General features: G+C 39.9%; 1 protein-coding gene across 3 annotated transcripts in view; it reads left to right on the top strand.

The window, feature by feature from the left end:
- Nucleotides 1–21,941, top strand: part of GFRA1 (GDNF family receptor alpha 1) — a 233,309-nt gene that overhangs the window by 176,422 nt on the left and 34,946 nt on the right. For all 3 annotated transcript variants that reach the window (XM_032445525.1, XM_015867420.2, XM_032445523.1), the window contains 2 exons: nt 1,581–1,920; nt 18,580–18,689. In XM_032445525.1, the coding sequence (XP_032301416.1) occupies nt 1,581–1,920; nt 18,580–18,689 (450 nt within the window). The remainder of the gene's footprint in view (nt 1–1,580; nt 1,921–18,579; nt 18,690–21,941) is intronic.

Raw genomic sequence — 21,941 nt, 5'->3', positions numbered from 1 at the left:
CTTGTGCGGGAAGCTGGGTGTGGGAAAGGTTGGTGTGAATATTAAATACAGAAATGACAAAATGTATGAACACACTGAATGTAGTTACAGCATGTTGTTAGAGTGAAAAACAAATATTGTGGATTTTCCTTAAATGTTGGGTTGTTTCTGGCTGTCTTAGATGCATGGGATAGTAGCAGGTAATATATACGCATAGTGGCATCCATGGCCACAATCTCAGGCACCACTGGTTCAAGGGAATGCAGCAGCTCCATGCACTGTGTCAGTCTTGCTGCCCCATCCTTTTAGCCATGAGGAAAGAGAAGAGACTGGTGTCCTGATCAGGGAATGGGGCAAAATGGTGGGAGAATGGAGAGGAATAGCACTGAGTTGTAGGAAGGCTTTGGACTGAGCTTTTGGGAAAAGGTAGCAGATCTAAAGTAAAATGTTTTTTGAAGAGATCCTTAGAGCATTGGGTCTTGTTTTAAACATTTTACCTTTGTCCATCCCTCCTAAAAGATTGATGCATTGTCTTCGATATTTTGTTCAGCTTGCAAATACTGTAGCAGGGGGAAATTAATGTATCTTCTTGGATCTGTGATGTTGGCATTCCCATTATCCAAAGCAACATTATGATTATTCTTAATTGAATTTTGCGCTCTAATGCCAGTTGCCTTCATTTTCAAGCAAAGCATATGTTGGATTTTAATATGTGGATAATGTATTGCAAAATTAAATGTGTAATTATAATCTTTTATCTGAGTTTAATTTTTTTCTCTCTAACTTATAGAGTGTGCATGTGCATGCATGTGTACAAGGGAAAGAGAATCCCGGTATTAAAATGTTTCTTTCACTATGACTTGTTAATTCTGTGTCAGATTTAAAACTCACAGCTTCATAAAACTCAGGGTTCAGGTGGCATCTACAGATCTCATGAAAGTCTCTTGGTCAGAGCTCCTGCAATAGTGGGGCTGCACTGGTTGCCTTGCTGTCTGTGTTGGCTGCTTATATACCTCAGAAACTGTGGTATCAGGCATGTGGCTTTCACATTTTGCAGAGTACCTAAATTATGTTCAAATGTTGTTTCTTGGTGTAGACACTGAATATCAGTTATAGTTTTGAAGAAAAAAATTAGGAGAGTAACTTCTTTCCAAACCCAGCCTTAAGAATCCCACTGAGTTCTTGTGCAATGGGCCACATGTATCCCTTCCAATTTACCATTGTAATGGCATTTAAGTGAGGCCAAGACTTACCCAATTTTCAACTTGGATGTCAGCTGCAAAGAAGATGAAGTGCAGCCTCCTGTTGTAGTCATCGTTCACACACCGGCACTTTGATTGTAACATGTGCCTGTGCTCTTGATCACTCATTAAGCCATTACCATTTGATGGTTGGACTAGATGAACTTAGTGGCCTTTTCCAACCTTAATGGTTCTATGATTCTGCCTTTAGAAACATAAGGAATGGTCTCAGGCACTGAATTTGTTTGCATGTATAAAATATATAATCAGGGTCTCATTAACGCGATGAAATAAACACAAACATCAAAACACAATATGAATGTGTCACATTTCTTACTGCTGTTGTGTTGTTTTTTCTAGTGGAGCCAGTACTTTCAAAGGGGAACAACTGCTTGGATGCAGCAAAAGCTTGTAACCTAAATGATACCTGCAAGAGGTTCAGATCTGCTTACATAACCCCCTGCACCAGCAGCACGTCTAATGAAATCTGTAACAAGCGGAAGTGTCATAAGGCCCTCCGGCTATTTTTTGACAAAGTTCCCCCAAAGCACAGCTACGGGATGCTCTTCTGCTCCTGTCGAGACGTAGCCTGTACAGAAAGGAGGCGGCAGACTATTGTTCCTGTGTGTTCATATGAGGACAGGGAGAAACCAAACTGCCTGAATTTACAAGAATCCTGCAAGAAGAATTACATCTGCAGGTAAGATAGAACATGGCAGGGGAGTGATTAATGAGGTGCCAGAGAGAACTTTATGGTACTGCTGTATTTACCAGAAGTGAGGGTCAGAATGTCCACTAGGCAGTAGGAGTTGGGGAAGGCAGCAAAAGTCTCTGACATCTTTAAGTGTGACAAAAGCCTGCATCTGGTTACAGTGTGTGCCTTCTTCAAAACTGCTCACAGCTACTCCCTCTCGTTATGGAAGAATCGTTAAATGCCTGGTTTAATTTTCACAGATTTCTGTTGGAAACATTTTAATTAGGTGTCTCTATGAAATGATATCTCAACGTTATTTTTATGTCCTATTAGCAGCCAGGTGGAAATAGAATTATTCATTATAAAGGGATGTATTGTCATTGTTACCTTGCATGTAAGCTTGATTAACAGTGGATGCAAGCCACATGAAGGACTTTGCGTATGGTCAGAATACACAGATTCCTTGCAGGGTTTTGCTTCATGGAAAGAAAAGGGGACTATGTCCCACTTTCTTGTCATTGCTATTTTAAGCTTGGAATTGTTTTATCTGCCCTCTCTGGCATACAGGCTGGGCTGATGTAACTGGAGGGTCATTGACTCAGTGACCCGATTCCCAGTCTCTTCCCTCAGTGAGCTAAGCACAGAGCACTGCTTTGCACGACAAAGTGGCTCCTTCTGCTGTCAGCAACTTCCCTACAGGTTATATCGCACGGTGCTTGCTCAGTGGCATACAGATCCTCCTCTGCCCTTAGGAAATGCTTTACTTCTGCTTAGCATTGTGTATGTTTATATAAGAATGCTGTTCCAATGTCGTGTTTATGAAGTCATGCCCAAGAATCTTAGTCATTTCTAATGTGTGCATTTTTCTTACGTAGTTCACCAAGGTCTTCAAATTAGCAAGTAAGGAAATAAACACTATTGTTAAATGTCAAGGGCACTGAAGATATGTGCATATGTGTCTTGAATAAGTACCTTCATGTGTCTGATAAAATATTTACTTTGCTGTTCACATACGAACAGTGATCGTAAACCCCTGACCTGAGCACCACATGTGCCTGAGGTGCTGGCAGGGGAGGAGCAGCAGTGCTCTCCTCTGCCCTGTGGCTCAGGGATGGCAGGAGCCACTTCTGTGCTGGCACAGACTGGAGCAGCTTTAGGTCGGGGCAAGGCTTTCACTGCAGTCCAGTGAGGTGCATTCAACACCTTGATGGCTATTGCAGTTTGTGAAAGCTGGATGCTAGTTCTGGAGTCAGAATTACTTGTTTTCCATTTCTATGTTGTGTCATCAGTCTTTTTGTTTGCGTAAATTGTTGAACCCAGATTGCCTGTCTTAACACAGACCCTGTTAAATAGCAGAGTTACAGCATCCTTGCAGTGCTTCTTGCCAAAATTCCAGTGTTATGGTACTAATGAGATGGGGGAGAGGGTTTTATTGGGACACTTCTTCCTGTTTTTCAGGCTGTGCTCAGGAATTGCTTTGTTAAATGAATGCCATTACTTCTCTTGTGAATGTGTTTTTCTTTGGTCAGCTTTAATCTAATGTTTTATCAGCAGCTAAGTTTTTAATAGCATTTTGTTTAATCTGACTTCATGAGCCTGCTGTCGTGCTTTCACCATTCCAGCTGCAGAAAAAAGCTTGGTAAAATGTCTGCTCCTGTAGCCCAGAGTTGCAGTCGATGCTGGGGTGGAAATGGATTTCTTTAGAGTTTCTTCCCGTGGCTGCTTTTCTTTAAGCTGCCAAATTAAAAAGTTTGGACTCATTGGCAGGCAAACTTTGTGGGGCTGGGACGGGGTCAGTGAAAAACAGCACTTGGTCCTGCGCATGGGCTGCAGCAAATGTTGCAGGATGCTGACAGTCATCCCCTATTAGTGCCTCATGGGCTGTTTGAGCTGCTAGCATGGTTAGTGCCTTCTCCCTCTCTCTGTCCAGAGAGGGGGAATCAGCAGTAGAGCTATTCCATTTCATCCAAAACACAGTGAAAGGCATTTTCTTTGAATTGTTGTGCACTTAGAGGGAGGTGATGTGGTTTGTTCGCAGTGATTTACAGGAAAACAGCAGCTTGGGCAGAGGAGGAAAGGAAGGGAAGTAGAGATGACATCCCCTCCTTGCTATTGAAAGTTTTGGCACTGATAAATATCAGTCTACATAGTAATTGCAGACATGTTTAGAATAATTAAAAGCAGTAGTCGCAAGACATATAATTCTAACTCTGATAACCTGTTCATTTTGAAAGCAGAAAGAGTATCTAAATGAGAGAATAATTTGAGGCTGTGTTCTGACTGCTGTGAAACCGAGTCATTTAGAAACTGTTATTTGCATGTCCATTACATCTATTAGAACTTCTTCATAATGCTAAGCAAGAAAAGGGAGGCAAGTTCTGAAGCATTTCTAAAAGTACTCTCACAAGTGTTTTGCAAATGCTGGTCATTCAGAAATGAGAGCTCTGAATCTGTCCATATTACTTATGAAATATACTTGGGCCCATGCAAATATGTATTTCAACAGTTAGTTCAGGATGCTTTCTAAGAGCTTTGTTTCGGATGCACAGAACCACAGAATTGCAGGGGTTGGAATGGATCATTGCGGGTCATCCAGTTCAGCCACCTGCTAATGCTGGTTCCCTACAGCAAGTTACACAGGAAAGTGTCCAGGTTGTTTCTGAATATCTCCAGAGAAGGAGACTCCATAGCTACTCTGTGCAGCCTGTTCCAGTGCTGTCAACCCCAAAGTAAAGATTTTTTTCCTGATGTTCATATGGAACATCCTCCAATAGAAAAGCATTGATAAGATCCTCTCTCAGTCTTCTCCAGGCTGAACAGTCCCAGGTATCTCAGCCTTTCCTCATCAGGGAGATGTTCCAGGCCTCTTGTTATCTTTGTGGCACTCCGCTGGATTCTCTTCAGAAGTTCTCTGTCTTTCTTGAACTGAGGAGCCCAGAACTGCACACCGTAAATATCACTGAATCACAATGTCACTGAATCATAATCTCACTGAATCTGTTTTTGAAACAGAATTAAAATGAGGGGAGCAATTCAGCCAAACTGGAGGTACCATTAACACAGATGGTATGACACGTCGGTTATTTTTTCTTCTCTCTTCTATTCATTCACCGATCTGTTATATAATATAAACTCTTAATTGAGGGGGGAAAAAAGGGACAAGAAATGTCAGGATATGCAAATAAGTTCTGACTTACATAAATAGTCCTAATTTTTTAACTTCATCAAAAATACTGAATGGTTAATTTTCATTATCATTCTTATGCTGCCTCTTCTTATATCCAAGTCCATATCAGACTGAAATGGACTTGAGGCTTTCCAGGCACACCTTTCATGTATACCTGTCAGTTCTAACTGAAAAGAAAGAAAAAACAACTAAAAGAAAAAGCAGAAAGAAGCCATTAGAATTAATTTTGTAAAGAATATAAACAAAACTTCTAAGGAAAGTTGTTTTACTGTTAAAAATTTCCCCCATTTGTCCTGGAAAAGCTCAAACCCCTGAGAAACTTCCTATTCAGGTTGCTTCAGCCACCAGTTAAGTCCCATAAGGTTGACTGGCATGTTTTAGAAATATCGTTCTGTTGTGAAAACAAAGCAGTGTGCTTCATTTTTGCCAGTATCACATTTTACAATGTTTTAAAATACTCCTTCCTTTGAGGAACAGAAGTGTGAGTCATCAGTTTGGCTTTTCTTTAATAATTGGTGTTTTGAATTTGTATACGTCCTATGTCTTCTGGATAAGTTCATCAGGAGCTGAGCAGAATGATAACAATACAGACATGTGACTTACTGAAAGAACAGAAAATTAGGACAGTATCTGTTCAGTCAAAATGGTGGTGAAACAGCCAAGAAATAATTCTTGACCAATGTCCAAATAAAATGACAAGTAAGTTATTATTTTTGACACTCTCTGTTCACAGAGCTAAATCTTTATATGTGCTTTCATTAGCATTCACTGGCACATTCTCACTTGTGGTACAGTCATTTGGGGTTACAGCTCTCAGCAGTTTCTGGTCACCTCTCCTGTTCAGTCTTTGGTGCAAGAGCCATTCAGATCTGATTGGAAGATGTTAGCATGCACAGGTAGAAGAACCTTGCATGTAGGTTGACAAACATTCTTATCAATGCACAAAATAGCTCATTCACAGTAAAAGCCAGAACAAAAGCTCCGTTTACTTAATGATAATTTGCCATGATAAAGGAGCCTCTGTATCTCAGCTTGTTTTCCATAAGGCATGTGCAAATCAATGAGCACTTCATGCCAGCACCTGTTTGTGCTAGTGGCTTCTCTGCAGGTGAATGCTGGGTGTTCCTGGAGCTGGTAACACTGCAATCTCTGTACCCTTGTGGGTAAGATTTGCCAGGAGGGAGCTTGGTTAAACACTGTAGGCAAGTTTATGAAGAGGTGTGTCCTGCTGTAGGAGAGAGGAACCCAGACTCTCATGTTAGTAGGGAGTTGTCTCCAGTTGCATTGTTAACAGCTGGCAGGGAGGAGGGCGCTCAAGGGATGTGTGGAGGAGAAAAAAGAGGTGGAACAGAAATAGGCTCTTTTCTTCAAATTTTCTTTTTCTCAGACTTCACTTTCATTTTTCCTGCTTCCTCCCTTGCTTTACTCTCATGCCTCTTCCCATTGCTTAGCCTCCTTTCATCTCTTCCCAGGTCTTTCAGTCATTATCTGACTTTCACTGCCTCTCTGCCACGTTTGAACCCTCTCCATTACAGCTGCTTACAGTCCCTCCTCACATCTCTTCTGTGCTCTGCTCTTTTCCTCCCTCAATATCCTGCATTAGTCCAGTGATCATCTGTGATTCAGAAAATGAGAGGGAAAAACTGTTGCCCCTCCCTGCCTGAGCCCTGTGGCTTCTGCTGGTCACAAGGCAGTTGGTCAGCTGCTGAGCAGGACTGCTTGGTTTCCAATTTACTCTTGATGCAGGAGTTCCAGCACTCAGATGAGCACTGTCATGGAGGGCACAGTGGCAATGGTACAGTTCTAACAGAATAGGGTTTGCCATCCCTCTGGGGTGTTTTGTATCAGCTGGGCACTCCAAACTGTCTGACATCTTGAGATTTCTGTTCGCTGTTGGTATGCAAAAGCAGGAGAGCATGTAGTTTTTGTAATGCTACTGAGGACATTAGAACAGGGATGCTTTTGATTTCTAGAGACATGCAGGCTGTGTCTGTATCGTACATACAGGGAGTGGGCAAGAAACATCCTGTGCAGCCTGGCTAACCCTGCTTTGGAAGCAAGATGTACCCAGTGTAACTGGGTTTGCCTGGGAAGGGGCTATGAGCAGATCCCTCTGCTCTCTGAGGATGGCATTGGTGCTTGGCTAGGAAAGGCCTCTGGCTGCACATAACCAAGAGAGAGAGGAAGAAATGGCAAATCTGGCTTTCAGACCATACACTGCAGCATGCCTACAAGCTTACCTCACATCTGGAACCCAGCCTGAGCTTGGAGAGGAATGATTTAAACATATATATTTCATGAATATGTATATATACACACACATGCATTTCTATATATACATATGTATGCATCTATACATGCATATATGTGTATATATTTATGTATATGTATGTATTGCTAAAGGTACCATAGTTACAGAAATGAAAGAGAAAAAAAAATAGAATTAGTGAGGAATTATCACATTTCAGAAAATTCAGACAATGTGGTCTAGGGGGAGGTGGAACAGAAGCTGGTGTGCTTGGCAGCAGACATATGGGGGTGTATTTGGAGTTTGGGGTAGGGGAGGAATTGCTCGCCTGAGGAAAATATATGTAGTCTCTGTAAAATAAGCAAAAACCTTTCAAATCAAGGAAAAGTAAAGTGGAAAGCCTGGAATATTGTATTATTTTCTTCCTTTTTACTCCGTCACGTGATTCATCACATTGATGTCTTTCATTAGCAGAGTGAAATAGACATAGTATTCACCTCCCCTCCCCCATCAAGTAAACAAAGGTCATTTTAGATTTCTTCCCTCTGAAGGAATCAAGCAGTTCCTCCTTAAAGCATAATCATAAGTCCCTTTGGAATGTAAAGATCAGAACACCCGGCAAACCAAGACTGCTTTGTCCCTGTTAAAGTGTAGATAGATCTCATTCTATGATGCCAAGATGCGCTTGGCCAGTCGTCATTTACACTCCCTCTGTTCTGCTTAGGAAGGTCTTGAAGATTAAAAGTTTGCTGGATGGTTGACATTTTTCCAAAAGGAGCAAAGATGCAAACAAGGATATTGTAATTAGAAAAACAGCTCAGTTATATTCCCGCACCAAACCTTCACATCCCTTTATACTTTAACAGTGAGGAGGAAACCCTAAAGCACAGGGTGTTTTATGCTCTAAGAAGCAGTAACCACACAGTATCTTCACACTGAGGTCCTTTGGCACGCAAGCTTAAAACACTCCGAGCAGCATGTCTGCAGCTAGAGTCTCCAGCCATTCCTGAAACCCAGTAACCACAGAAAGTGGTGTAATTCCTTTGTGCCTATTATCAGTAAAACAGAAGCTATGCCTCAGCATTGTCAGAGCTCTTTGGTTCAGCTGCCTGATGTTTTGCATGGTGTAGCTTTGGCAGTATCCCTCATGACAGTGAAGTTCTGCTCTTCCTTCCTGATTATTTTTAAGGATTAGAGGTAACTGTGTTGCTGGTATTTCACTACTACTTGTCTACAGAGTTATGAAAGTGAAAGAGGGAATAAAGTAACTGTGTGTGACCATATAACAATCATAAAATAAACATGAATACAAATGATTACACTCTTATAGACCGTATTTCGATACATGACCTTCCGTGTCAGTCTCTTGCTAGCAAAAACAATTCAGTGGGTTAAAGTACTCACAGCTGCCAAGTATACTATAGCTCTAAGAAGCTGGGGGTATTTGTATCATCCAAATATGGCCCATCAACTCTGTGGATCACTTGATCTGTTTTCTTACTCTAAGTGAGAAGGGAAAACTACCTATATAATAAAAATCAAAGAATACAGATTAGAAGCATGATCCAGAGAGGTGGTTACAGCTGGGGGAGTTTGGACTTCTTGTTTCTTTATTATGTGGGACAGATGAAACCATGTTTGTTAACGAAACAGTTTTACTCATGTTTAGTGAAAAATGCTGAAAGCCAGGAAAATTAGATTTTATATTAAACTTTAATAGAATCTACATTTGGAGCAACTCATGTTTTTACGGTTAAGCAAGTTCTTAATTGCTTTGCCGGATGAGGTTCCAATAAGAGTACTGCCACAACTGGTTCACTGAGTTGTTAATTGAGAGATTTTTGTAGAGGGCAGTCCAGCATCCACTGGTTTGCATGAGTGGCCCCCACTTGCTAATCTGTTAAATCTGTTGAGGAGGACATTTTTGATCCCATTTGGTATATTTTCTGTCACATTTGGCTAACCTACTGTTGCAGAGGAAAAGAAAATAGATACATATCACACAACAGCATTGACTTTAATAAATCAACATGCTTCCCCATTTACCTTAAAGCATGTATGTAATATGGGCAAGAAGCCACTGTGTGTTTAACATGAATAACAGAGATATTCTATCCAGTCATTTACCAGTGACTTCAGTGGATTTATTCCTGGGGTATATTTGGCTATTCCTGTTTTGTGTAGGTAAATCTTCAGGCAGTGTTAATTAAAAGAATGTCAACTGATTTTACCATTCCATTATGCTGGACTATGTAAAGGTTATTTATATCACTCTACATCAGGCCCCAGCGAGAGAATATTTCTAGTGGCAGTTCATCTATTAAAATAGCTGCAAGATAATGTAAGCACTAGAACTAAAAATAAAACTTTGTTTCTCAACAGAACAAGTGACAGCAGCATGCATATTTTCAAATTTTAGCATTTTAATGTTTGCTGAATAGAAATTGCGTTGCTTTCATTATGTTTTAAGCATTGCTGTGCTACTGGTGGATTAACTGCTCTTAAGTAGAAGCCATATGTAAATGTACCGATATCTGCAAAGACTTCTCAGCACAGAAGGTAGAGCTTTCCTACACTCTGATTATCTCCTGGCTTTAAAGCAAATGAAACAGGGGAAGTTTTCAGATGTGTGTTTGCTGTTGAATACAGATTTTCTGTGTGAGGCGACTGTGACCCTTGCCTAAAATATTATTAATAAATGCCTTAACATTTGTGTTCTTGTGCTTACAGTAAATTTGTTCGAGCACTTACTATAAGTCATGACAAGAAGTTTTTATATTATAAACCCTATTTGACTCGGACCCCTGTTAAAACTTTACTGATTTAAATATTCAGTTCATTTTCTTTTGTTTCACTTCAAGCACAGACTCCACTTGGTGTCCTCCCGGTTGTTCCGTATTCTAATTAGACACTGTGTAATGCTGGAGATATGTCTCAGTATCTGGCATAATGCAGCCCTGAAAAATATTCTTGAAAACAGAAAGTGTCTTTCAGAGGAACTTCTGTAAGCAGCTGGATATGTCACAGGCTGTCAGCTCTCTTAGCCTCAGTGGCCATGTTCAGGTTTTTTGACAGTGGAGGCAAAAAGCAAACAAACATAAAAACAACTCTTAGGATATCCATGTCATCTTTAACTGGTAAAAACAGTTTTCCAACTTCATTCTGTAAATCAGTGATTTTCTTACTAGCATTTAACATCCATATATCTCTTCTAAAAGCAAGTAAAACATGTTGAATAAGATAAATGGCATACTGGTTTACTTGTGCCAAAACTTGGGGATTTTCCATTTGATGGGGCTGTTTTGTGCGTGGCCAAAGAGCTTCTCATAAAAGAGACTCTAATCTGCTTTTATATGCTGTTCCTCCGATTTGATATTTGTTGTCTGACTCCTAAGCTAAGAAGAGCTTTTAGCGTAGCTTCAGGGTGAGTTTCAGCCACACTGGCTTCAGATTATGCACAATCAAGTGCAAGGATGCACTGGGCACCCATTTTCCATTAGTCAGGAACGACTCAGGGGGCAAAGGGGCACTGAGATATTCTGCCACTGCACATCCCTCAGTGCCACTAAGGGATGTTGGCATGTGAAAACAATTTCTGTGTAACCTTAGGAAACCTGACGGTACCGTGCGTCATATTTTTGCCAACAGGAATTTTTCTGGTAAACAGAGAACCTACATGCCTCTATGGGAAGCCATTACTTATTACAGTTTATTCATGTGGTTACAGAGAATATTGTTGTAATGGATGTGTTTCTCAGGTACTTGGAACCACATCCTTTTGGTGTGCACTCTTGCTATAGCTGTTAATAAACACCTCATCGTCCAGTGGTGCACTCTAAACCTTGCAATGGCATTCATTTCTTTGGCTTGCTTTTTGAGGGTGACAGTGGTTTTCTTAGGTTTTTAATCTGTAATTGAAAGACACTCCTGTCTGCCCAGCTAATGAAGTGAGAGCAGCTCTCTCCATAGCGGACTAGTTCTTTCCTTAGTAACATTCTATCATGAGACTCTGAGGCTTGGATGTCTTTAAACATGACAGCCATTTATATTTAGAAACTTAAAATTAAACAGAATAAAGGAAATGAAATAAAATGGGAATATACAAACTCTCAGTACTCTGAAAGTAGCTAGGGGATTTGTTCATGTTATTGGAGAGCTTTGTTACAGATAAACTACATAGAAATCTTACCATCTTCTGTCCCCTGATAGAAATCATGGTCTGACAGTTCAGCCTATCATGTTGTAGAAGATGCTCAGGGAAGTGTTTTCTTTGCAGCTGAGAAGACAGAAACACATTATGCATGCTTAAAGTCGATGCAAGGAAACAGAGCCCCACAAAACATATTTAATATAGGTTTGATTTCCTGTGGAATGCTTTCCAGATGTTCTCTCAAACAGGCCTCTAAAATGTGGTCTGAGGTAATTTTTTTTTTGCAAACAGAAAGAGAAAATTCTGTTTTGTGTCACTGCATCAGAAAATCACTGTTCTAATTCTTTATTGCATTACCTTGTGCACAGGGTTTGCACCATATTTTTCAAAATTGGTTTTATTACACAGAAGGTCAGAAGAAAAAAATATATATATTTATTCTACCCAACTGCAAATAAATCATACTTATTTAGAATCACATTTGAGCTTAGTCGTTTTTCTTAAATCCAGAGGAGACCTAATATTATTAAATTATAAATACTTCAACATATGACCCTGTGTTACTTAGAAGCTTTAAATAACATTGATGAACTACGAGATTAATATTTTGGTAAGGTCTTGATTTGCTGTAGCAGACATTGTGTAAAAAGATCTAATGGGATGCTAGCAGATAGCTTCAGGAAAGGATAGCATTAAGGGAAGTGTGTGACTACATTATGCTTTCTGTAAGATACAAAAATAAAACAAGAGCCTGCTGTATGTTTATGTTAGAGCAGTTTTTAATCAGAAAAAAAAAGTGAGCTTTGTTAGTAGAAAAATTGAAAGAACACAGTGTATGATTAATTTTAAAGTATTGGTTGGCATTGATGAAAATGTCAGGATTTGACATGACTGGTTTTTTATAGTAGGCAGCTCTCCATCGCCTGAGATGTTGGATGTTCTATAGGCAGAAGGCCTGCATGATGTGGGTGCCATTGGTCGTGGTGGGCCAGCAGTTGGTTGGGATGAAGCGTGGTGCTCTGCTGGAGCATCCATGGTGCCTGATGCCCTGTGTGGTGAGCACTTTATGGTGCTGAGAAGCCTTGGAATGAATCTTGTGTGGTCTCTGCTCTTTGCTTCTGTATCCAGATATCCCACAACCTGAATCGCCTGCTTTTATGTAATTGAGGAGTGTCTGCGTTTTACTTCCAGATAAACAACACAATTTACAAAGATAAATGAAATCCAGAATCAAATATTTGCGTGGGATTTAGGCTTCAAATCATTTAGAATGAAAAAAAACCAAAGAAACAAAAAACAGAAGCAAAACCAGATAAAAGCCAGCTTCTTCCAGCCAGTAGCTGATATGTGGTGTCCAAGATCCTGCAATGGTTTCTGCCAGAGTTACAAAAGATTTGGTTTGGCTCATATGAGAGAAACTGCTTTCAATATCCAGGTCTTGGAGCCAAAAGGTCTGATGTTAACTCTTTATACCCTTCAGAAAGGAGTAAAAGTGCTCAAAACACCTTTTTTTCTTTTTTTTTTATTTTTTTATTTTTTTATTTTTTTAATCTCAAAAAAAGGTACAAATGCAAAGGCGTAATGAGGGTCAGGCCTATGGGCAGGGACTGTGCCCATTGCCTCAGCCCTGGGCATTGCCACCTGGGTACAGGGACTGGCCAAGGACGAGCACAGGTGGCCCAGCTTAGTGTGGCCTCAGGCAGGAAGGGCTTCGGGAGAGGAGGGCAGCACTTTGAATGTCAGTGGAGTAGGGACTGACAGCCTGGAGGGGCTGGGATGGAGCTGGAATGGGGCTGTGGGCCACAGGCAGATGGGGGAGAGCTGTTGGTGCACAGGGATGTTTGTGCCCTCTCAGACACCATCACTGCAAAAATTCATAGTTGCTCAAAGGTGCTCAGCAGTGTGTGTCCATAACTAAGGAGCTATGATATATATTAGTATTACACAGTTCTAGTACCTTTAATGAAAAAAATCTTCAAAGATCAGTCAATTCTCAATCACCGGGTGCTGGGAGGGCTGTCTCTCTAGTGATGGAGCTGCTTTAAGGCTCTTTTCAGTTCATTGCTTGATAGAGTTTTTTATGTAGCTTTTTTTTTTTTTTTTTCTTGCTGCCCACTCACTGTGTGTTTATGAAACAAAGAGAAAATGAAAAACTGTTCCAACAAAGAACCCATTAGTTTTGACATATACCAAGCCCTCTTGCCCCTATTACAGACGTAGCACCACCTCAGCTTTACAGGCGCTATTTGTAGGTATGGAGCAAGATGCTGCATTTGACCCTTGCTAAAAAAGAACAAGTACTCTGCCTTGTTTTCTTTTCTTTTTTCTTTTTGTTTTTTTTCTTCCTTCTTTCTATAATGGTGCCATTTATCACTGTGACACATATTCATTGACTTAGTCTGAAATTTTTCAGTGTCAGATTTATACTTCTTTTCTACTTTGAATATCGATGCAGCACTTCTCTTACGTGACTGCACTACATCTACCAAATGGTGTCTAGACGCTAGAGCAGCTTTAACTAATTAGCTGAGTCACTACAGTCATTCAGCTTTGGCATTTACGTACCCTTTATGGTACTGCTGTTGAACCATAGATAGTTGCTTAAACACAAGCAGCAATGTAAAAGAGGTGTGGTAGTGAGTATGTTCAGCATTCAGTGACGTCGTGATGTCTCTGAGATGAATGCAGAGGACAGGAGCCGTCACTGCCTGTTTTCACAGCCAGGAAAATAAGTTGGAAATGACCATGCAAGTGAATGTGGTCAGCAGGAGATCCAGATTCTGTATCCTTCTCAGGCTGAAGATCACCACTGTAATGCAAAGCTAAGAGAGATTTCTCTCTTACGTGGTTCAGCTTTTGCCAATGAGCAGCTGAAGATGCATACTGCCTGCAACACCATCATTGAGGCTGTACTTTCAGATACTGCAACGTGCATTTCTGTGCAGCCAACACTGAGGTTGACCGGTGAGCTTTAAAGAATAAGAATTGATGAATATCAAAACGTATTTCGGAACATCAAAGAACTTCTGTGAAACCTTCAGAATAAATTCAGTAAAAATCTCATCAGTGTTGCCTATGCAACAAGCAGTCCTAATATAAAATTAAATTATCTCAAACATTTTATGCAGATTAGACTCAATACTGCTATTAACAAACCTTATTTGTAAGCGAAATCTGAAAGTTTTGATTTTCTTTACCGAATGCTTGAAGAACTGGTATCATACGGAAAGCAAATTAACTTTGTTTTCTTTGTATTCCTAACTGTTACAAATGCTTTTACTGGTGCTAATACAAAGCCCTAGAGAATAACAGGTTTGAGATTTTTTTTCTCTGCAGAAAGACTGTTTGTTCCTTGAGCAGATTTTCTTTGAATTTGCCAATAGGATTATTCTTATTTTTTGTTAGCAGTATGCAAACTATTTAAAGTAAGCTTTCCAGAAGATCTGCCATTCACTTTGAGGAGATTTTCCAGGGCTAAGTTAGAACTCATTTAATTTGTGGCTTGAGTTTTGTTTTTTGGGTTGTTTTTTTTTGTTTTTTTTGTTTTTTTTCTCTAAAAAGAGAAGAATTTTTTTCTTCCTAGGAAGAAGATTTCTGGGTGGTGCTTTTCAGTTTGTTCAGTTTGTTGTGGTTCTTTCTTTCACGCAAGGGAAGGGAAAAATCATTAATGCTGCTCAGTGCAAAAAGGATTTGTGATTCTTACATGGAGAAAGAAATTGTTCCTTTTCGATGCGGCCCTGCTACATGATACACACCGTATAAAAACTGCCTGTCTTTTTTTTCCAGCCACCTACTAAATAGATACATGCATATACACCACACATGTGAAACCATGGGCACCGGGAGGCACACATGCTTCCAGCTGAGTTTGTCTTCTAGGTGACCAAACTGCTCATCTGGGGATTATTTTCTTTACCCACAAGTTGCTTCCTGCTGAAAGAACATAAAGTTACCACAAAATGCATTTTTTTTATTTCAATAGGACTTCTATCATCTGAATGCTTCCTATTAGCATGCCTAAATGCTATTTTATATCATGTGTATTACATTATTATAAATGATTCTGCTACTTCTAATTAGGCTAATTTCTCTCTCTCTGAGTAAATGGCAGTAAAGCTGTTTTGGTATTGCTGATGAGCACTGCCATCAGTGCCCCTCTCCTGGAAATATCTTAGACTAGATTTTCAGTGAGTGTTAATCAGCACGTCCCTACTGATGGAGATACTTTATGATAGATGGATGTCTGTCTCTGTTTTTATTTGCTGACCTTAACTTTATCTCCAGTAGAAATGAATCCACTTGAATATCAGGTGTAGCTAACAGCTCAAGAGGGAGTAAGTACTTTGGTAGCATGAAGTTTGGATGACTCACCAGAGGGGAGGTGTGTGACAATGTCCAGTAATGCTTGGACAAGAGCTTTCTGAACTATATTTGGCATATTAAATGTGCAACATTGTCAGATCATTACCTTTTATGACCACAAAAAGTCTTCAGAAATGAACATAGAAATCAAACTGTGTGTAAAGGGATCAGCAGAACAATTTTTTTGTCTCCTTCAGGGTTTACGACAACAAATAGTTGTATCCTTTAGGCAGACTGAGTAGTAAATGACCGGTATTATTCCATATTTATCAGTACTTAAAAACATTTGGGGAAGAGGAGTTTATTAAACGATCTCTGGACCAGTGCTCCTAATAATCTAGGAGAGAACTAGACAATTAAAAATGATGAAATGATTGCAAGTGTTTTCAGGATTTTCAAGATGCAGACCATGTAATTTCAGTTCCTGAAATTATCAAATCAATTATGTGGGGTTACACGAAGTTTGGAATTTAAAATCCAAGGAGGTACTTTGTTTTAAAAACAGAAATACTGCACATGCAGCAGGCTTACTCCTTCTGCTGTGGCAAAGGTTTTTCAGACTAGATAGATCTAATATTCTGTCTTCTGTCATAAAACAGAAGCTATTAGTAGAGTTTGTAAAAATCATAGGAACTGTCAACCGTCTTTGTTCCCACTTGATCAGAAGACTGGATCCCAGCTGTATTAATTATTGACTGAGAGACGCAGTCATCACAGTGACATAGGGTTTCTTGCCCAAACTCTTTTTGAGGTGCTACTTAATTCTTCAAATCCCTCGTAATCAATTTCGTCTTAGCCTGTCCCCTGATAAGTACAGTATATATTCACCAGACTTTGAGGAAATGCAGAATGTATGTGTATAGGGCACCTTGAAGGATATGCAGAGCGCTTGACTTCTTAAAGCTTTAAAAGGTGGATGGGTACAGATGTCTGTCACAAGGTTAAGTGGTTAAATAAGTGAAGGGAGGGAGTAAAAAACTTACAGATTACTGTGGTTTGAAGGCAACTATGGTTTTTCTGCTGTTGGTACAGTTAGGGATGGATCTAAAAAGAGGTCATGAGAATAGCACAGATAAGTTCAGGTACAGTTTGCATACAGTCTATTTATAGGATGCTTCGCAAATTAAGCATATGAACCTTTTGAAGTTTGCCCATCATTATTTTCAGGCCAATTAGTGATGTACATCCCTTCCCATCCTGAGACAGGCAAAACAATAAAGCAAACTAAGATAATTAGTCTCTAGAGCATGTCAAGAAATACAGTGAATCTGTGCAAATCACTTGTTTCTGCTAACTTCTGTGTTTTTGCTGCAATACTGAAAAAGACCATTGTTATTACAGATCTACATAATGCTGGAGCAGAGCTGCAAGTACATTTGCGATACTATCCTGATTTTGAAAGGCTTTGAAAAGATTAAACACCTTATCCTGAAGCATCACTCTGAGTTGTTTTAAGCAAGAGAATGCTTTCATCCCTTTTCATGGAGGAGAAAATCAAAGCGAGGAGGTGAAATCATTTTGTTTGTGGAGTCAAAAGTCTAAATGACTTCATAAACAAAGAAAAGTCACTGCTTTAAGAGGCTTTGAGGTCTAACTGAAAGCACCAGCACAGCTGAGGAGCTCTGGATGAGGAGCTACAACATACGGTTTAGTGGCTTGTGGTAGCAGTGGTTATGGGAGGATGGTCGGACCAGATGATCTTGTAGGTCCTTTCCAACCTTGTGATTCTATGATTCTGTGATTCTGAGGAGAGCAAATTGCAATGGACAGAAGACTGTAGGTTGTAAACCTTGCCCTAGCTCAGTGAAGCCTCTCAAATTTTACAGGCCTGGATGGAGTGTTGGTGTGGCTTTCAAAGTACAACTTAACAGAACTGTTCCTGGCCATTAGGAACTCTTCTATTGATTTCCAAAGTTGTAATAACTTGTTGATTGCAATATACGTTCAGCCCCTGTCTTGAAGCACTTTCCATATGTAAGCAATGCTCTCCCCCTCTTGGAATTGGGGTAACTGAGGTAAATAAAGGTAACAGATAATGCTGAAGCAGAACTGAATGCAGAGCACACATTCTCTTCTTTTGAGCCCAGGGCTCAGTGCTGTAGACTTTGGATAAATGCACATTTTACAAGAACAAATAGATTCTCAGTACCATTGCTCCAGGGGGCTGTGCGGATCATGCCATCTGGATCTGCCTGCAACACCAATTCAGCCAGCTGGTTCTCCAGGCCAGTGCAGAGCAGGGGTAAACCCATTCCCTGGAAACTCGGAGCAGTGCTAAAGTAGGTTCTGCCTCAGGTAATGGAGTAAAAGGGCTCTGGAAGCACGATCATACAGTTTTGTGTAATCAGAAAACCAGCAGAAAGTGTGTTCTGTTCCTACACAATAACAGATTCCAGAGTTAAGGTCCAGGCAAAATGATCACTCACGATAAAATGTCTTTTTTTTTTTTCTTTTTTGGCATGAAAATGCAGAGTATTTCTTTTAGTAAAGGGCATGCATTTCCCTGTCAATTTGTCTCTCTTTGCTGTTTTCTTAGACTTCTTATTCTGGCTTCAGAAATGGATTCTGGTAAAAGACCCTCATCAATTGAAATGTGTTCAATGTATATTTAAGTTAAAAAAAAAAATACAAAGTGCCGTCGAGAAATGAAAAGACTGTAAAAGGTAAGAATGCCTGCAGGCCTGATTTTTAAAGAAATGCTTTTTCTTCATGTTACAGATCTCGCCTTGCAGATTTTTTCACAAACTGCCAGCCTGAGTCACGCTCTGTTAGTAGCTGTCTGAAGGAGAACTACGCTGACTGCCTCCTTGCTTACTCGGGGCTTATTGGTAAGAGCACAGGGAGCGGTGGGGGCTTGCTTCATCTAAAAATCTACCCAGAGGATGTTTTGAAGACCCTCACGAAGTTAAAATGTAGTACTGTAGATTCTAGGCAAAATTCTCAACTAAATGTGTTGGCCTTGTTTTACCTTACAGGGATCCCTGGGGTAAATTCATAAATTCCAAGGAAACCGAAGATAGAATGTGCTTGAGCTTGATATAAACAAATAGAAATTACAGTTATAAAGTAAAGTGGAGGTTGAATTTGAGCAGGACTGTCAAGTAAGAAGCTAAAAAGAACCATTAAAACTAGAGCTTGGTTGTTTTTGCAGCTCTCACCACAAAGATTGGTTAAAATACCTCTTAGTCTGTAGAAACAAGACATTTGGACGTTTGAGGAATGTGATAATAGACCAACCCAGCCTTCTTTCACTGGCAGCTGCTATTATTTCTACAATCTCCTTCTCTGTGCTCTAAGGGTTTTCTGAGGCGCTACTCACTGGAGAGGAATTGTGACCCAATTTATCTTCCAAACACCTCTCTTTCCCCAACATTATCCAGTCTGCTTACTGTTAATTTCCCAACTGGCAACAGGATGCCGATATGTGAGTCAGATTCCATACCCCGGATAGAGAATTTGATTCCTGTAAGAGAAGGGTTGTCTCGGGAAGGTGAACTTACAGAAATACCATGGTTGGGCAATAAAGAATAAGTGAATGTCAAAACTCCGAAACAAACAGATTTCTAAAAGGGCAACAGATTCAATTCTTTTAAGCTTACAGCCTGCACCTGCTGCAATGCGGTAATAGCCACTTCTGTTGGGCATGAAGGTCCCAGCTGAGGCCCTGAAGCAGATCCCACTGTTAAATAAATCTCTTTTGAGATAATATCTGAAATAAAAAGAAAAATGACTGAAAGCGATGCTCACTGATGTGTTACCCTTCCTAAAACTCTAGCATTGAGCAAGTGAGGTAAGTCCACGGGGCAGCTGGTAAAATAAAACACCATAATTTTGGAGGACATGCCTGTGTGTCTTAAGAGATAAAGACAATATGCAAAGGCTATAGCATATGAACAGTTATGACAGAATGTCATTTGACTCTAGAAGATAGGATTGAATAGCCTTGAAATCCGATCTAGTCATTGAGATTAAGAAATCTAGCTGCTGGCAAAGAGTAACTGTTACTAATAGATACTTCTGGGTAAGAGCTGCCAAGAAGTTCTTGCTGGACCTACTGAATCTTGCTGACAGTTTTGTTGGATCCATATTTCAGCTTAAGCTCAAAGATGGCCCAGTTCATGCAGTGAGGTGTTTTTGTGTTACTGTTGATGACTGTGCTGCAAAACAATGTCAAACAGCAAAAATGTGGAATGGTCCCCGAGGAGGAGCTGAAATCAAAAGGAAAGCTGATTTTCCAAGGGGAAAATAAACTTTTTCTTTTTTCTTTTTTTTTTTCTTTTTCCTTTATTTTCTGGATACAACGATGGGAACTGGCTGTTAGAAAAGTTTTTACTTCTCAAAAGTAATTCTGATGAACCAAAATTACCAAAGCACATACTGAAGCAGTAAATTCCTGTTTCTGATATCAAGCTGATATAAAACTGGGATAAATTATATGAAAACTATCAAATCTGTAACAAGGTATCTCAGGTACACCATTTCTCCTATCTGTTTTTATACTTTTAAAGAATTACAGCATATAAAAGAAAAACGATGAGAATTATTAAATGTAAAATTAAACTGAAGATAGCCATGTTTGAAATTCAGTGCTTTGCTTGCAGCCTAGTTAAACCATCTGGACCTGTCTGTGCTCCAGCATCAGTTGAGTGCTGCTCTAACTGCTGACTTCAAGGTCTACTTCAGCATTCATTTTCTGACACATTTTCACCTATTTTCAGCAAAATCCATTTCATTTCTCCATTATTCTCTGGAATTCCATGGGGGGTTGTATGAATAAGCTGGAGCTGGATGCTTGCTTCTGGATCCAGTACACTGTCTTTAGACTTTGGCCAACTGATTTCTGTTCTAACAGTCATTTGCTAAGATACTTTCTGCCCCCAACATGCAAAAGGAGGTCTGATAACATTCTTATTACTTCAGTATTGGCAGTTACTGCATTTCATGCACTGATCTTGGGCAAATTCCTGTTGTTGACTTTGATTTATTGTGTCATGTGTGAGTCAAAGCAATTTCAATTGCACACCCTGCTCATGAACCCACCGTCCATTTCCCCATCCTTAATTGGCCCCAAATTGAGAAACCTCTTGGCTGTGCTCAGGTCAGTTCTGGTTTTGTGTAGACAATTGAGACAACCCCAAAACTGAGACTGTCACAAAACTGTTTGATACAGAGAACACACTAAACCAAGCATGTCCTATTTTACTGCCAACCACTGTGGTGTCTCTGATCTGTTAGTGTCCTTCAGCAGAATTTCCAAGATGCCAGCTAGAGGAGGGAGGAGGAGGGGAAGGCACGCACATTGCAGAGAAAAAAGAAAATCCACCCCAGGAAACCAAGCATATCATCCGCTTGGGTTCACATCTGCCCCCAGGTTTAAATGACAGACTGATTTTCTACTAGCTGCTCTTTCAGCCACTCTGTTTTTGCTGGATGTACAGTTTGTGTGCTGTATATACGCACTCCTTGGCCTGTCTTTCCAGTATTCATCAACCCTAATCATAGGTTCGTATCTCTTACTCTTTCAGCCCCTGATTTGACCCATTTAAATTACTTTATTACCTCTTCATGATTAGAAAGTCTTCCCCGTGACCTTTTAAACTTCCTCAGTACCTTTTCTGTTTTCTCAACCCTTCACTAAGTGTTTGCTACTTATCCTTTTTCTGAGGCCGACTGTTTTCTTTCCATTTGCAAAATCCTCTTGCTTTGTGTTTTCTTTCACTTCTTTTCAGATCATGTCACAGGGTTGAAACAGTGTACTGAACCAGCAAAGAAATAATGGGTAGATACTTTCACTTGTTCTATTTTAATTTAACATCATTCCCATTCTTATTTATCTACTGTCAAGTTTTCATTTTAATGGTGCAAATGATATTTGCCTATTTTACTGAATTCCACACCTTCATTTAATAAGTTTTGTACTGTTGTATTTACTCATGCGTTCATCTCATGTACAATTTGAGCAATTATTACCACAGCTATTTGTTAAAAGTTGGAAGTAGATAAAGGCATGGGAACACATTCTAATTTAAAGACATCCCAAAACAAAACAAAAGATGCTTTTTCTGACTTGGCAGTTGCAC

The sequence above is a fragment of the Coturnix japonica genome, chromosome 6 (genome assembly GCF_001577835.2).
Source record: "Coturnix japonica isolate 7356 chromosome 6, Coturnix japonica 2.1, whole genome shotgun sequence".
NCBI classification, from domain to species: Eukaryota; Metazoa; Chordata; class Aves; order Galliformes; family Phasianidae; genus Coturnix; species Coturnix japonica.
Note: the sequence above shows the minus strand (reverse complement) of the source record. Positions and strands in the feature narration are given on the sequence as shown.